At 54.2% G+C, this 13,968-nt stretch overlaps 5 protein-coding genes across 5 annotated transcripts; 2 read left to right on the top strand and 3 right to left on the bottom strand.

The window, feature by feature from the left end:
* Positions 1 to 945: 945 nt before the first annotated feature.
* Positions 946 to 2,274, bottom strand: F5Z01DRAFT_653046 (uncharacterized protein). The gene has a single exon (XM_046263330.1). It carries the CDS (start codon positions 2,121 to 2,123, stop codon positions 1,038 to 1,040), a length of 1,086 nt encoding a protein of 361 aa, XP_046119337.1. The 5' UTR covers positions 2,124 to 2,274; the 3' UTR covers positions 946 to 1,037.
* A 981-nt stretch (positions 2,275 to 3,255) lies between these two features.
* On the bottom strand, positions 3,256 to 6,696 carry F5Z01DRAFT_653042 (glutamine-dependent NAD(+) synthetase). The gene is made up of 14 exons (XM_046263329.1): positions 6,248 to 6,696; positions 6,138 to 6,196; positions 6,024 to 6,069; positions 5,882 to 5,977; positions 5,634 to 5,821; positions 5,551 to 5,584; positions 5,452 to 5,488; positions 5,273 to 5,395; positions 4,645 to 5,219; positions 4,399 to 4,591; positions 4,249 to 4,349; positions 4,182 to 4,195; positions 3,925 to 4,125; positions 3,256 to 3,863 (listed from the first exon to the last, which is right to left on the bottom strand). Exons 1-14 carry the CDS (start codon positions 6,393 to 6,395, stop codon positions 3,519 to 3,521), a joined length of 2,160 nt encoding a protein of 719 aa, XP_046119336.1. The 5' UTR covers positions 6,396 to 6,696; the 3' UTR covers positions 3,256 to 3,518.
* On the top strand, positions 6,697 to 7,982 carry F5Z01DRAFT_653037 (HAD-superfamily hydrolase, subfamily IA). The gene has a single exon (XM_046263328.1). It carries the CDS (start codon positions 6,975 to 6,977, stop codon positions 7,779 to 7,781), a length of 807 nt encoding a protein of 268 aa, XP_046119335.1. The 5' UTR covers positions 6,697 to 6,974; the 3' UTR covers positions 7,782 to 7,982.
* F5Z01DRAFT_653035 (signal peptidase subunit-domain-containing protein) lies at positions 7,983 to 9,022 on the top strand. The gene is made up of 3 exons (XM_046263327.1): positions 7,983 to 8,285; positions 8,353 to 8,643; positions 8,705 to 9,022. The coding sequence occupies exons 1-3, from the start codon at positions 8,143 to 8,145 to the stop codon at positions 8,940 to 8,942; spliced, it is 672 nt and encodes a 223-aa protein (XP_046119334.1). The 5' UTR covers positions 7,983 to 8,142; the 3' UTR covers positions 8,943 to 9,022.
* Positions 9,023 to 13,923, bottom strand: F5Z01DRAFT_653034 (XRN 5'-3' exonuclease N-terminus-domain-containing protein). The gene is made up of 4 exons (XM_046263326.1): positions 13,679 to 13,923; positions 13,176 to 13,628; positions 11,809 to 13,128; positions 9,023 to 11,758 (listed from the first exon to the last, which is right to left on the bottom strand). The coding sequence occupies exons 2-4, from the start codon at positions 13,477 to 13,479 to the stop codon at positions 9,252 to 9,254; spliced, it is 4,131 nt and encodes a 1,376-aa protein (XP_046119333.1). The 5' UTR covers positions 13,480 to 13,628; positions 13,679 to 13,923; the 3' UTR covers positions 9,023 to 9,251.
* Positions 13,924 to 13,968: the final 45 nt, after the last annotated feature.

Genomic DNA, 13,968 nt, shown 5'->3' with positions numbered 1-13,968 from the left:
AAATGAACTGGAGCGGTGTCCGGTCGCGTCGGTGCATAGCGAACGGAGTGAAGGGAACTGTCTTGGCTGGTCGCGCTCTCTGTAGCTCCGGGGGGGTTGGTTGGCAATGGGGGAGTCAGGGTTCATCATAGCTTATCTACTTCTTCTGGCCTGGTCTTGCTTGCCTTGATAGATGAGGCGTGCTCACCACTCTGGTAAGCATTGGTCTACATGTCATTTTGTTTTCACTTTGAGCTGCTGGTGTGTCTGTGTGGCGATGTTTGTTGTGATTGCCCCTTTTCCGGGCGTCTTGGCGCGGTCATGTCTATGAGAATGAGAGCTGACGCCAGATATCGCTAAGGGAGATATTGTCAAGCATACCACATCTGTTATTGAGCATACCTAGCCCCGGGTATGGCGCGAAATACGTGAGATATTGTTAGGCATACTGTATTAGTTATTGAGCATACCTGGCAAGGCTAAGTACGGCGCGAGATATAGTCCAGAAGGTGGCCCCCTGGCCAGACCCAAGGAATCAACCAACTTACAGAAACGTATAGGACTAAGTTATGTTAGTAATTAAGGACTCTCTGACGATGATGATGCTAGGTGTAAGGTACCCCCTCACACTGATCTAAATAATAACAACAACTGCCAACCCGATATACCTTCCCAGTTGCCCTTGATTGGGGTTAACAAGGGCGTGTCCCTTTCCTTAGCCCGGTTGGGTCGGTCAGGCAGCTAGCTACCTTCCGTCTTACACACGACTCATGAGACTCAACAATAGCCCTAATACCTCGTAGCTTAAACCTTTAAGGCTATCGCTCCTGTTGCTTTTTCCGGCTAGGGCGTGATTCGGCTACCTATGCTATATCGCGGCGTTTAGAATATACGAGTTGACAAAGATGCTAAGTAATCCTGGCCCACGGATACTACTAGATAGTAGTATTAAATTTAGTTACGGGGTAGGGAACATCTATGCTATAGCGTCTGCCAAACTTGACTCCAGCGGGTATGCTCAATAATAGATGTGGTATGCTTGACAATATCTCCCATCGCTAATCACCCCCCGTCTCACCAACCTGCCTCTGTATCAAGTCATCCACATCAAATCCTTCCTCTCTCATCCACTGCAAGTCAATTTGACCAGCCCCCGGGCCCGCACCTTGCCACTTCAACGCGAAGTCTGGGTCAATCTCAGGTATGGCGCCCATCAGTGTCTCATCGACGAACCGGGCCCAGGCCTTCTGGTCGCTGCCGCTCTGCGGGGGTGGACCCTCCTCCTTGGTCAGCGGTGGCGGGATGTAGCCCCTGCGTATCTCGTCGTTGAGGCTGTAGGTGGACGACGAGTCCGATTCCTCTCCTTCCGAGTCGGAGTCAGCGTCTGAGTTGGGACGGGCCCAGGCGAGACATCTCAGCCGATCATCCTCATCCTCCTCCCTGATTTCATTCTGCTGTTCGGGCGTGAGCGTGTTCCATCGCTTCTTCAGGGCGTGTTTCTTCTTCCAGTGCGTGGTGGTGTCCATGTGCGCCAGTGCCTCATCCTCGTCCGAGATGTAAATTTCCTCCTCGGTGGGGACGAGATTCTCGCCCGTGGTCCGATCGAACTGGCCCCAGAGAATCATGTGTCGGATGTGTTTCTTGAGTTGCAGCCCGCGCTGCACGGCCTCGATGGGGATGAGCTCGTCTGGGCGGAACAGGTGTAGTTTACCTTGCCCCCAGCCCTCGCGGTGGAAGATGCCTGTCTCGTCGAGGGGCACGCCGTGGACGGTCTTTCTGTTTGTTGCCGCGGCGGCCCAGTTCTGACGGGAGGGTTGGTAGTCGTACCGAACCTTGAGGTCGATGATCTCGTGGAGTGTAGTGAATCGCTTGCGGAGCAGGAGCTGCCAGAGAGGGTAGAGGCCCTTTTGTCCGAGAATGAGATGCATGAGGTCGTAGGAGCACGGGCCGTAGACTGGGTCGTTAAAGTGCAGACCGAGCTTGATGAAGAAGAGCTGGGCGTTGTAGAGGTCCGTGTCACGCCAGAGCGTGCGGTTGCGTAGCATGGCACGGCGGTGCTCGGTGGTTGAGACGTCGAGGAGCAGCCACATGCGTAAAAGCGTCTCGTACATTGTCTTGGGCGTCCGGTGGCCGCTGCGCGCCATAATGGCCACAATTTCTCTGCAGTATCGGTCACGACCCACGACGAGCTGGAGGTAACGAAGGCCGGGAACGGTGCGGACTGCATTCACCCTCTCGGGGGGAAGTGTGGCGGGTGCTCGGCCTTGATACTGGTCATCCCAGGTTCGACCCGAGGGGTCAGGGACGACTTGGTTCTTGTACAATTGGAAAGGGAAGATGCGCCCAGCCTCGGGGCAACGGTGGTTGATCCAGATGCGGATGCTAGAGAGCATGTAGCCGTTGATTGCCTGGCGGAACTGGCGACTAGCAATGTACAGATTGAGTATATCTCGAGGGCGAAGATGCTTGCCAATCTCAACCGCCAGCTCGACAGTTTGGCAGAGCGCACCGATGAGGTCGCCCCCCTTTATCTCGTTGACAGGCCGTGGCGCCTCCGCAATTTGGGGCGCGGAATAGGGGTCTCGGCCTTGGAAGTAATGATCGAGCACTGACTTGTCGAATGTGTACTTGTACTCGCAGCGACCATCGACGATGATCTTCTCAATATCGATTCCGTGTGCAGTCGGGTCTTGAGATAGTTGCGACGCAGGTTGGTGAGTCGTTATGAACGCCCCAGTATCAGTCTCCAGAGGAGGTTGTTCTCGCGTCTCGTCTTGTAAATCAGACTGGGCGATCGCGTCCTCGATAAACCCCTGAATCAAGTCGCTCTCTACTTCGACTGCTCCAGCATCGGCAGAGGGTGATCGATCTGTGTCTTGTTGGCATTGTAGCTGGACGATGGCGATCGCTTCGCGTTTTGTGAGAGCCTTCTTCCTCGCTACCGTGACACGCACGAGGTGTTGTAAGCACTGAATGGCCAACGAATGAGCGAGGTTGGTGTCAAGGTTTGCTTGGCTGACTTTGTCAACTATGGTACTGATGTCGTAGAAGGTGATCTCTTTGTCTTCGACGCGTGGCATGATGACGTGCACTGTTTGCGGAGTCAAGAACTAATTGTGTCATTTGTCTTGATGATATGTGGCGGAGTTTGTGTTTGAGTATTAGCAAGGTCTTTGTAGTCATTAACAATAGTCTGATTGAGGCCGCTCGTGACGCGGCTGGCGACCTGCTCACTACGACTTCAGCTCATGATCAGGAACAATACGTAAGATGAATCGGGGAAATGTTCGCTTCTATTGTTTCCATTGATCCTTGACAGTGGGATGAAATTAAAGGTGGTCCTTAGCTCGTCCGACCTTGATGTCACATGGTCATATCACTGACCAGTTTGCGTCGCAGGATAATAAACGAGTCAGCATCGATATTGAACGTTCTGTTATCCCACGGTCAGACATTTAAGTTACACTGGCTACCTGAGATAAAGCTCCTTAAGAGGGCCCCTGTGCCGTCTTCTCAAGATCGTGGTATCTTTCAAAGCCTCACGCAGCGCCAGCCTGTGCAGCTTCCCTCTTGCGCAAGCCCTTCTCCAGCTCCTCCACATGCGCATAAATCTTCTGAAACTGCCACGGCCAGGTGACCGCGAGCAAGAACGGACGAAGATCATGTCGGTTGTCGTCCGGAGAGTACGATTCGAGATGTATGCTGGGTGGCAAGATTGTGCTCTTGTGCCTGTTGATGGCCCACCACTTGAAGAAGCGGCACACTGTATCTGCCGTTTCTCTCGGAGAGCGCTCCTCCTTCCAGTCCGCAAGGAGTCTCAGGTATGTCGACCATGCGCCGCATTTGTGCACCTTTCTGAGTCTTCCAAAGGTACTCAACTCGCGCTGCTCACGATTAGCTGGCATGCTCTCACAAATTGCGTCTAGGGCTGTCAGGGACTCGTACATATGTTAGTCCCATCTCTTCCTCGTCGGTCTGTACTGCTTGGCCCTCCTTCAATGGGATGAGCTCCGCGGTTGGGGTTGCGGAGATAAACTCTTGCAGTATAGGGAGGTCCCAAGCCTTCATGACGTGCCTCTGGAAGGCCATAATATCTATCTTGCTGATGCTGCCGAGAGGATTTATGTCCGCGCTTGATGCATCGTACTATTGTTCACGTCAGTCAGTTTCGAGGAATCTGTGGGCAAAACTTGAATGTTTACCTTGGTGAAGTAACCTGAGACGTGTCAGTCATACAAATTATGATCTCACAGTGGCTTTTCAACTCACCTCGCAAGCCCTCTTCAACGTTGGACGACGCAAGCACGAGGAGGCTGGTGCCCGCGCGAGGCAGCGACCTTGCTTGTGTGGACAGCTGGGCCATGGAATACCTATTATTGTTAGGCGCCTGAAGCTTGAGCTCTCCAGTGTGAGACTTACGCCACAATCATCCTTGTGCGTGCCTGCAGATTCTGCTTTGCGAGGCCTTCAGCATTGCTGCCCCCCTCGACGACGTGCTTCGGTTTGAAGCCATTGAAGGCCTGGCCTATCAAATTCTCCTCGGCGGCCACAATGTCGTCAATTTCCACTTCCAAGTGATACGCACCCAATCTCTCAGCGAGTCTCTTTGCGCCTACACAGTCTATTAGCCTGGCTTGCCGCGGGTTGGGGGAATAGTCAACTCACGCGAACGCGTCTCCGAGCTCGAGTTGGACGTTCCCATGTAGGCAGTCGTGAGAAGTCTCCGCACAACATCCTCTGGGTTCGGAGGCGTGTAGTCCTCGATGCCAACAACTCTGCGCAGATCCTGCAGAGTGCTTTCTTCGCCGGCCTCTATCGACTGGCAAACCAACCTTGCCATGGAATAGACGAAGAGCAACACTGTGCTACTGTCGAGGCCGCCAGATAATGCCAAAAAGTAGCCAGCCGAGTTCGTCCTTACCAAGTATGACCAGAGGAAGACGGCTGTGGCAAGCGCTATTTCGTCCATGGGATCCAGAATGCGTATCGGGGTCTCCTTCGCAATGGTCTTTGTAGGCGACAGATAAATTTCCTCGGCCGAGACACACAGCGTCAGGGGGCATTCGACTTCTGGATAAAGTTCTTGCGCTGCAGCTTGTACGCCGCGCGCTGCGCTGGTGCGGTAGCTGCGTACGCGACCAATGTCGACCGTAGCCACGGTGCATTCGACCTGTTTGAGGCTGAACTGCGATCCTTGAGCGAGAACCTCGCCGTTAAGAATGATAAGGGAGCTCCCGTCACTTGTGACAAGTCAGCACGATGTAAGTGACTTTGGTGTCTCGGGCTGACTTACTGCATCTGCCGCGCCTCGCCATCAACGCCGGATGCGTTGACGTACATGTACAGGCCGCCATTCTTGCGGGAAGAATTGGCGATTAGGTCCAACCTCTGCTTCAGCTTGCGGAGTTCCGCGTGACTACAAAGGTCAGCCAATTTGACTCTTGAGGAGTAGAGTCGGTGCTGTAGCCTTACCTGGCACTGCTGTTGAGGATGACTTCGGCACCCGCCACTGGATGAGTTGCTTCGTTAGCAATGTCCACCATGTCAAACCGATACTCGCAGTTTACATACATCCTTGGAAGACGGAAGGATTCCGTGGGACAAACTATTCCAGGTCAGCACGTTGGATGGAAATGGTGAGTGGGACTGCTTACCATTTCCTCGCACGTCTCGACACCGATGCTGACGTCCCTTGCCCTCAAGATGAAATCCCCTATGGGAGCAGTGGTCTGTCCAGTGATGCTTTGTATGTGAAGCGGCAGGGTACATTGCTCGACCTGCCTCTCCTTCACCCAAGCACTGAAGTGGCGCGCTTCAAAGTGAAGGCCATCGTTGGCCATGGCTGTGCAGAGATAGCGTCAGCTTGCTTTGGTACATAAATAAAATGTCGACGGTAGCTCACCCTGCTTAGCTCTGATGCCGTATATGACACTGTAAGAGCAGAGCACCCTGCAGTTGTACTGGACATTGCGAGATCGAACAGGCATCCCCACGTCAACTGTCCACGTTAGCCATTGGACCAAAGCCTGAGCGCAATGACAGACTCAGCATATCCTTGCATATCGGATCAGATATGATTTCTCCGAGCACCTGAGGAGTGTCAGCATCCTGTACGGGTTATGAGGAAGGGTGATGACCGCGGTTCCGGTCCCACGTACCTCCCAGCTGTGCATCTCAGTGTCGCTCTCGAGATGGAAATCGAGACAGCCGTAGCCGCCATTGGGGTGTCAGCATTATATACATTCTCCGTCAGATCGTAACGCGTACCAAATCTCGAGCTCACTGCCACATCTCAGCGTTGCCCCGGCCTCCTTAGCCTCCTTGATAGACTGGAGGATCCGCCTCAGGTTGCCTTGGAAATCAAGCGGGCACGAGGGCGCCGAGGCAGCGCAGACCGTGAGGAAAGCGCCAGCCATACTGAAAGACGACAAGTTGCGGTGCAGATGTTATCGCGCCACGCAGTGGAAGTAGATGGTTGTTCTTGATGATGACTCTTGAGAGTCAGGACTGGACTCTGAGGCTGCTGATACTCGATAGACTGGCCCACTATCGCGGGGCACACATGTACTTTGTCCCGCGTATACAACTAGTGCAGAGCTTTCGTAGTCAGAGTAATACGTTGAAATTTGTCGAAATAATTTCCTCAGATGCAGTAGCTGAAACAATTCAGGGATTTCACGTTCGAGTCACTGATATGTTTGGGTTTGTGTAGATGACAGGCTTCGTGAGCTAAAGTTGGGTAGGCCAAGGTACCTCGTTGGGGGTTCCGCAGGGCCGCAGGGCCCGAAATCGGCGAGATGGCAACGCGCAAACCTCTTGACATCTGAACAACACCACCATGTCGTCACCTGCGTGACCATATCTATGCTCTTGGAAAACTGGTGCTCTTTGCTGTTCCTCCCGAAAGCTCTAGGCTAGCGCGCCTGTCACAGATTACGAGCATCCCACCATCCAAGAGCAAGGTTCAATCGCGTCCGTTCAGCTCACCTACCAAAATGGATACGAACAGTCCATCATGTTCTGTTAGCCAGGACAAAGTCTCGCGGCTACGAGCTACCTTTTTGGAGAAATCATGGATTGGCTTCGATCTGGACGATACATTGCACGAATTCCGCCGCGCATCCTCAGCAGCTGTGGGCAAGGTGCTCGCGGAGATCTTTGAGCGATACGGTACACCTGTGGCTGTGCTTAGAGAGGAATACACCAAGATTCTTCAGACTAGCACAGCAAATGCATTTTCTGATGGCAAGACGTCTTTTCACTACCGCGCAGAAAGATTTCGCCTCCTTTTGGATCATTTCTCCTTACCACATGATGCAGAGCTTATGAATCAGCTTCTGGAGTCCTATGAAGCCACTCTAGTCGCCAACCTCGAGCTCAAGTGCGGAGCGCAAGGCCTCCTGTCGACCATTAAGAGCATGGGCAAAAAGATCGTGGTGATTACCGAAGGCCCGCAGGATGCACAGGAGAGAACGGTTGACGCCCTCGGCATCAGGAGCTACATTGAGTTTCTCGCTACAACGAACCACTTCCGGGCGTCGAAGACCGACGGCCTGTTTCCGAGAGTCCTGGAGCACCTTGGCATGTCGTCTGGTGATGTGGCGTACATTGGTGACAGTGAGCAGCGAGACATGCAGCCTGCCACGGCCGAGAGCATCTTCTCCATCCATCTCGCAGAAGGGAAGAATGTGTCTTTGGATTCATGCCCGCCGAGGGTCAGCACATTGAAGGAGTTGCAACATATTCTTTCGGCTGAAGATGGTGGTACGAGCGACAGGAGCTATTCTTCCTTTGCGCTTTAAAGTCACAACACTGAAGCTCCTGCGCTTGTTGTGTACTTGTTCGTGAGGACGTCACTTTCGTGAGGACAGAAGGATGTCTTTCAATGTAGATCGCAAAAGAGAGCCAAGTCTCCGGTAGTGAGCACAGAGCACTCAGGCTCGTCCCCAAGTAGACCCTGCCCCACATCCCACCCTGCGCCGCCAACCCAAGCCAATCAATCGCGTCCGCCGCGCTGCAGCAGCTCCGACTCCAGACCTACGGAATAGACGTGTCCATAAGCTTTCCAAAGGGCCACAAGATGTCACGATAGCTTCGGCCGATTCAACTTCCCAAGTACCAAGCACAACAGGTGCGCCCGACGCGCAGAGAGCCTTGCCCATCATGCACAACTCCCTCAACCGCCTGCAGTCGGTCTTTGGCTTCTTCACCACCGTCGCATTCACACTGGGCTGCCTCATCGCCCTGACAGACCTCTGGGCCGAGCGCACGCCCAGCGGCGTCATCAAGGCCACAAACACACAAGTGTACGTTCCTTATAGCCTATTTTCTCCCTTGCAAGAGTCTGTCCGTTCAGTGCTGACCTCCATCTAGAGTCAAGGGCAGGCCCCATTACTACTCGTCCAAGAAGGAAGAATACGCCATCATCAAGTTCTCCCTCGACGCCGACCTCTCCTCCCTCTTCACATGGAACACCAAGCAACTCTTCGTCTACGTCACCGCCGAATGGCCTGCGCCCGAGGCCGGCATGAACGCCACCAATGAGGCCGTCATCTGGGACTCGATCATCACCAACCCCAGCGCCGACCACCTCGTCAACCTGGGACCCATTGGCAAGAAGAAGCTCAAGGCGAGCGCCGGCGGCAAGAGCATCGCGCCCGAAAGGTGAGTTTCCTTCTAGACGAAGAAAGCAAAGAAATAGAACGCACGCTCACACAGACACCAGGGGCCTGCTGAAGCTCAAGAACCAGAAGCCAAAGTACCAGATCTCCCACCCGAGCGGCAAGATTGCGAGCGCAGAGGATGTCACCCTCAAGGTGCACTACAACGTGCAGCCCTGGTTTGGGCTGTTGACATGGAACACACAGTCGGACATTGGCCGATGGAAGTCGTTCGCGGGGGGCGTCAGTGACCAATTCTCGTTGCCTGCCGTCAAGGTCAAGGATGACAAGAAGAAGCCGTAGAGTACGTGGGAATGGCGTTCACCTGGAAGGTCTGCGCATGGAGGGCGTTATGCAAATGGCAATTGTTTTTTTATTATTTTTCCTCGTCCTTTGCTTTTGTTTCTTCTCTCCCACTGCTTTTTTCATCCTCCCTGACTCCATACATGTTGTGTAATGCTGTCGCCTCTATCGTGACAGATACCATCATCAACCATCTAATCTACAGATTTTCCAGGTCATCACGACGTAAATGCGGTAACAGAGTCGACACCAGACACCGGCCCAAATCCAAACACCACCAAAAGCACAATAATTCCACGCAATGCACAATCAGGCAGCCTGTGGGCCGCCTCGTCCTCGGCCGCGACCTCCACGTCCGCTACGACCACGACCTCGGCCACGCTGGCCGTCCAGCCCGGCAGGCGGCGGTACGTTGCCGTAGACAGCGCCCGTGTCGCCGCTAGGCGGCCCTTGAGGGGCTCCCTGCTGGGCCTGATGACCGCCACGGGGCCCTCCTCGTCCGCGACCCCCACGGAAGCCATTCTGCTGCTGTTGCCCTCCGCGGCCACGATACGACTGATCACCGTTCGAATGGGGCTGCTGACCTTCGCCGTTGGGTCCGTTTCGATAGACCATCGTGCTGTGCATGAGCTGCGGCCCGCCGCGCTGAGAGTTCGGGCCACCACGACCACGGCCATTGCCGTTCAGAGCACCACGCCATCCACCCCGGAGTGCAGCTGGAGCGGGCGCGTCCGTGTATTGCGGGACGGTGACCGTGTTGCGGGAGCCAAAGGACGATGCCTGAGGCTGGCGCTGCTGGGACTTGCTCGAGGCGGAAATCACCTGCCTGTGCGTCGTGTTGAGCACGGAGGACGACGCAACTGTTTGTCCGCGGAACATGGGCGCTCTCTCGTTGAGGGTGGTTCCACTCATGAACGAGGTGTCCCAGACGACATCGAGCAGCAGAGCAGTCGCAGTACGGCTGATACCAACAACAGTGCCCCTCGTGGCAATGGGAACCTTGCCAGATCCAGCAACAAAGCAGACGCGGTCGCCCAGGTTGAACTTTTGGTTGCCGAGCACAAGCTCAGCATCAGCGGGCTTGAGCAGTGCAGTGCGAGGCACGCCACGCATCTTCTTGATATCAAAGTCGCTGGAAGCGGCAAAGACCTCCTCGCCAGCCTTGGCCAGCGCCATTACAACTGTCGAGTCAAGCTGCTCAGCCTCGAGGGGTACCTTTTCGAACTTGTTGGTCTCCTGCTGCTTGAGCCACGCGGCGATATCCTTGACACGGGCAGCTGCTTGCGCCGGATCGGGCCACAGATCAGTCTCCATAATCTCGCTCCTCTGGGCCTCCTTCTGAATGGCGGCAAAGAAATCAGGGAAGGTAACCATGTAGTCGGCAATCAGCTTGATGGCGACGGGGCTGAACTCCCACCCAGACTGCGACTTGCGAGAGTAGCCGAGCACCTTCATCTTGCGCGCCTCGAACTTGAGGTTGAGTCCCAGGTTCAACTTGAGTCCTGCCCTGTTGTGAACTTGGTATGACGAGGTGATCTTGCTCAGAACAAGCGGGTGCAGCCCGAGCTGCTTCGCAACCGCGAATGAAGGTGTGTACGGGTTTGACCTTTCTGCGGCGTGGATGATGGACCGAGCAAAGTCGGGTTCCTTCTGCTTCAGAATGGACACCATGATCTCCGCCTTTGGTCCAATATGGCCAGTCACCTCCAGTGGCCGACCATAGGCATAGTCTCCCAGGAAGAAGGCACGTGTGCCTGTGGGGAAATCCTCGGCGATAGGCAGAGCAGCTTTCTCGATGAAGCGCTCGTCCTCGTTGACAACTTCGTCGACGATTGTCTGGGCAGCGTACGTCTTTCTCTGGCTGGGGTTCTCCGCATACTCCTTGATGTGAGCGCCCTCTTCCGTCCTAATCAAGCCCTTGAGCATGTGCACATGCACAATGCACTCGACTTGACCAATGGTGATACCCAGACGCTTCCCATGCCAGCCTTCCAAAAAGTCGGATTCCTTAGCAACCTCGGCGGCGTCGCGGTTGTTGTTATCTCTTGTCATCACTTGCTGTCCATCTTCCGACAACTCATACGTAAAGAGCTCGTCAGAGACCTTCATGACCTTGGCCTCCTGCAAGAAAGGATAACCGACATAGCAGCGCTGGCCGAGCTTGGCCTTCCAAGTCTCCACCTTGGAGCGAGTATCCGTGTCTGTGAGGGTAACAATGACACTCGGGTTCCTGCTGTCCTGCTGGAACACGTTCACACCGTATTCTTCGACCAGCTGTGCGGTATGGGGCAGATGGTGCAGCGTGGGGAAGCCAGCAAGTGCCTCGACGTTAACCATGGCACCATCGGCTAGGCCCGACACGTACTGCAGCCCCTCCATGCTCGGCAGATCGAAGATGTTCTCAATGCAGCGGCAAGACTGTATGTCTGGGAAGATGCCAGGCAGCGAAGAAGGAAAGGTGTAGTTGACGTCTTCAGAGTACGTGAATTTGATGGGCACGCCAAATCCGTTGCGCGCAGCTTCCTCTTCCGGAAGGAGGGCGTTCTTCGGTGCCATCGCAGAAAGCAGACGCTTCTCATCAATGAAGGGGATTTTGACAACGGCTTCCCACTCCATCTTCTTGCCATTCATGTCAAGCTCAAAGTCGCGGGGGTAGAAGTCGATGATGGGCGAGTTGGGGTTCGTCATGAGGTCGTGGTACACTGTAGGCACAATTTTCTTGCTTCGGTCCGGCAAGACACCCATCAGCTGTTCGTAGGGCTTGAAGGGCTGGCCCAACTTGAAATTGAGGTCGGCGTTGAGGCCCTTGACGACATCTGACATTACGGTTAGTTTTCGAAACAAATCAGTGATAAAATGAACCCACCGGAAATCAAAGGCGCGTAGTGGTAACCGTAGAACCATGGCCAAGAGGCAATGCCTCTATAGTAGTAGTACAACACCCACTGGAGACCTTGTACGTAGTTCTCGCACAACGCCGTGAGCTCCTGGTCGTACTTTTCGGGCGCCCATTCCTCGAACTTTTGTAGGTAGTATTTGGTCCTCCACCCCTGATACTTCTGCTGATACAATTCGTCGTACTGCTTCTGCGAGTCTTCCGAAGTCACGTCGACAACAATTGCGTTGTCGTACCTCTTCATCACGCGGTATGCAGCCAGGTTGCCTTCTTCGTCCTCATCCTCTTCATTGTCGTCGTCCGCGTCTTCTGCCACGGGTTTGGGGGGGAAGGAGACAATCAGGTGTCGTTGGCCATCATCGTCCTCCTTTGTGGCCCATTCGAGGTGCATAGAGTCCGCCAGATCCTGCACAAATTTGCGGTCCTCGGCCTTGAGACCTGCGCCCAGATCAAGCGGATTATTGGATCGCTTTGAAACATAGGGCCGAATTTGTTGTTTCCAAAGGTCACGCTGAGCCGAGGTAATGACCATTTTCCCGCCCTTCGGTGTCTTGTGAGTGGTGTTGTTGTTCTTTGACGCCAGCTTCTTCTCCATCTGCTTGGACGCAAACCACTTCTCGTCGGAAACCTCGGACTCAAACTGCTGCAATTCGTATGTGCTCAGCTCGTCCAACAAGACCTTCAGGCGCGGGATGTTGATAACACCATTCTCGTTCAAGTACCCATCGCATTTTGGAAGGATCTTCTTGTACGTTCCAAACATGTTGGCCAACGCACCCTCGTTGATGTGCAGCCCAGGCAGATTGGGCAAGAAATCGTTGCCGACGAAAAAGGCCATCAGGATGAAGTCGTCAATAACCTTTTCCAGGTCGTACGGGAACGTGAGCTTCCCCTCGTCTTCCAATCCTTGGAATTCCATCTCCAAGTACTCCCGCACCATGCAAAGGTGTAGCAAGTAGAAATTTTGATGCTCCAACTCTTTGGATTTCGTCTTCGACGCGCGACCAAACGTAACCTCTTCACGCAACAAGCAGAAATGGGGGTCGTGGCTGAGAAGACCCAGCATGATCAAGTCGGCATCCAGACCGTAGAGGCAGTGTCGCACGTTGGGGTTGTACCCGTCCTGCGATTTCGCATTGCGAATGTACTCCATGATCTTGTGCTCGCCCTCGCCCGGAACCTCGTGACCGGACAAGACGATTTCGCATCCTTGCCAGTCGGAATCCTCGGATACTTTCTTGTTCACAAAGTAGCGCAGCTGTTGCGACAACTTTGCCATGAAAGCAGTACCTGCACCAATTAGCTTGGCTCCAACCCTCCGAGAAAACTCAACATACCAGGGGTAATGCAGTTGCTGTCAAATGGCTCCTCCTTTGGCATCTCGACGCCTTCCTTCAAAGCCTTTTCACGGGCTTGTTCGGCATCGAGCGCTGTACGGAAACGCCTCGCACGCTGCTGGTTCATCTTGGCTCGGGGCGCGACGCCATCGATTGCCATAAAGAAAAGCTGCTTCGGCTTGATCTTTCCGAACAAATGTTCAATGTAGTTGAATATCCTTATGAACATCTCTTCTTCGCTTAAGCGAAACGTTGTGTCTTCGGCCGAGTCCTTGTGGGTACAGTTGTGAATGATTCCGTTCATATCGAGCTATTGTTACAGTCAGCGCAGTCGGAAGCGATCGGGCTGGCGCTCGTACGTAAAGACAGTCGAACTCGGGAATGCGGTTCTCCGCGATCAGCTGTGAGATCGAGGGATACCGCTCGGAGAGCCATCTGAAGAACTTGGGGACACTGAGACAGTTAGCACAGATCCAGGAGTGACAGTATTTGCTGTGACACACCCCATGTTGTCTGTGGAAGAAGCGCTCCTGGCGCAGAGATAGGATGGTAGATTCGGTCTTGGTGTTGCTCTCGCAGGCTTTTGCGCAACTTGCCTCGTGTCGATCGAAGCGATACGAGCAGAGGGTAGAAATGGCAAAGCTCAAAAGAAAACTCGCACCAGAGTGCAGAGCAAGTGTTGAGAAAGAAGAGCGCTCGACAAGCTGTTGGGGGGGGCAAAAATGTGTACGGAGTAGCGACGTGAGTGATGACTCGAGGAGCCCGCGCCTGGAGCTGCCGCCCGATCGGGCTG

This window comes from Emericellopsis atlantica (genome assembly GCF_019669845.1).
Source record: "Emericellopsis atlantica unplaced genomic scaffold F5Z01scaffold_10, whole genome shotgun sequence".
Taxonomy (NCBI): domain Eukaryota; kingdom Fungi; phylum Ascomycota; class Sordariomycetes; order Hypocreales; family Bionectriaceae; genus Emericellopsis; species Emericellopsis atlantica.
This window is presented reverse-complemented; position numbering and strand designations above follow the sequence as displayed.

Bases quoted from the DNA above. Each gene is read 5' to 3' on its own strand.
- F5Z01DRAFT_653046 (XM_046263330.1), bottom strand. From the start codon at position 2,123: ATGGCGCGCAGCGGCCACCGGACGCCCAAGACAATGTACGAGACGCTT.
- F5Z01DRAFT_653042 (XM_046263329.1), bottom strand. From the start codon at position 6,395: ATGGCTGGCGCTTTCCTCACGGTCTGCGCTGCCTCGGCGCCCTCGTGC. The intron at 6,197-6,247 runs GGTACGCGTTAC...GACACCCCAATG, and splicing joins TGGCAGTGAGCTCGAGATTT to GCGGCTACGGCTGTCTCGAT. The intron at 4,592-4,644 runs GTGAGTTGACTA...TAGACTGTGTAG, and splicing joins GAGCTCGGAGACGCGTTCGC to GCGCAAAGAGACTCGCTGAG.
- F5Z01DRAFT_653037 (XM_046263328.1), top strand. From the start codon at position 6,975: ATGGATACGAACAGTCCATCATGTTCTGTTAGCCAGGACAAAGTCTCG.
- F5Z01DRAFT_653035 (XM_046263327.1), top strand. From the start codon at position 8,143: ATGCACAACTCCCTCAACCGCCTGCAGTCGGTCTTTGGCTTCTTCACC. The intron at 8,286-8,352 runs GTACGTTCCTTA...ACCTCCATCTAG, and splicing joins AAGGCCACAAACACACAAGT to AGTCAAGGGCAGGCCCCATT. The intron at 8,644-8,704 runs GTGAGTTTCCTT...CACAGACACCAG, and splicing joins AAGAGCATCGCGCCCGAAAG to GGGCCTGCTGAAGCTCAAGA.
- F5Z01DRAFT_653034 (XM_046263326.1), bottom strand. From the start codon at position 13,479: ATGAACGGAATCATTCACAACTGTACCCACAAGGACTCGGCCGAAGAC. The intron at 13,129-13,175 runs GTATGTTGAGTT...TAATTGGTGCAG, and splicing joins CAGCAACTGCATTACCCCTG to GTACTGCTTTCATGGCAAAG. The intron at 11,759-11,808 runs GTGGGTTCATTT...CCGTAATGTCAG, and splicing joins CTACGCGCCTTTGATTTCCG to ATGTCGTCAAGGGCCTCAAC.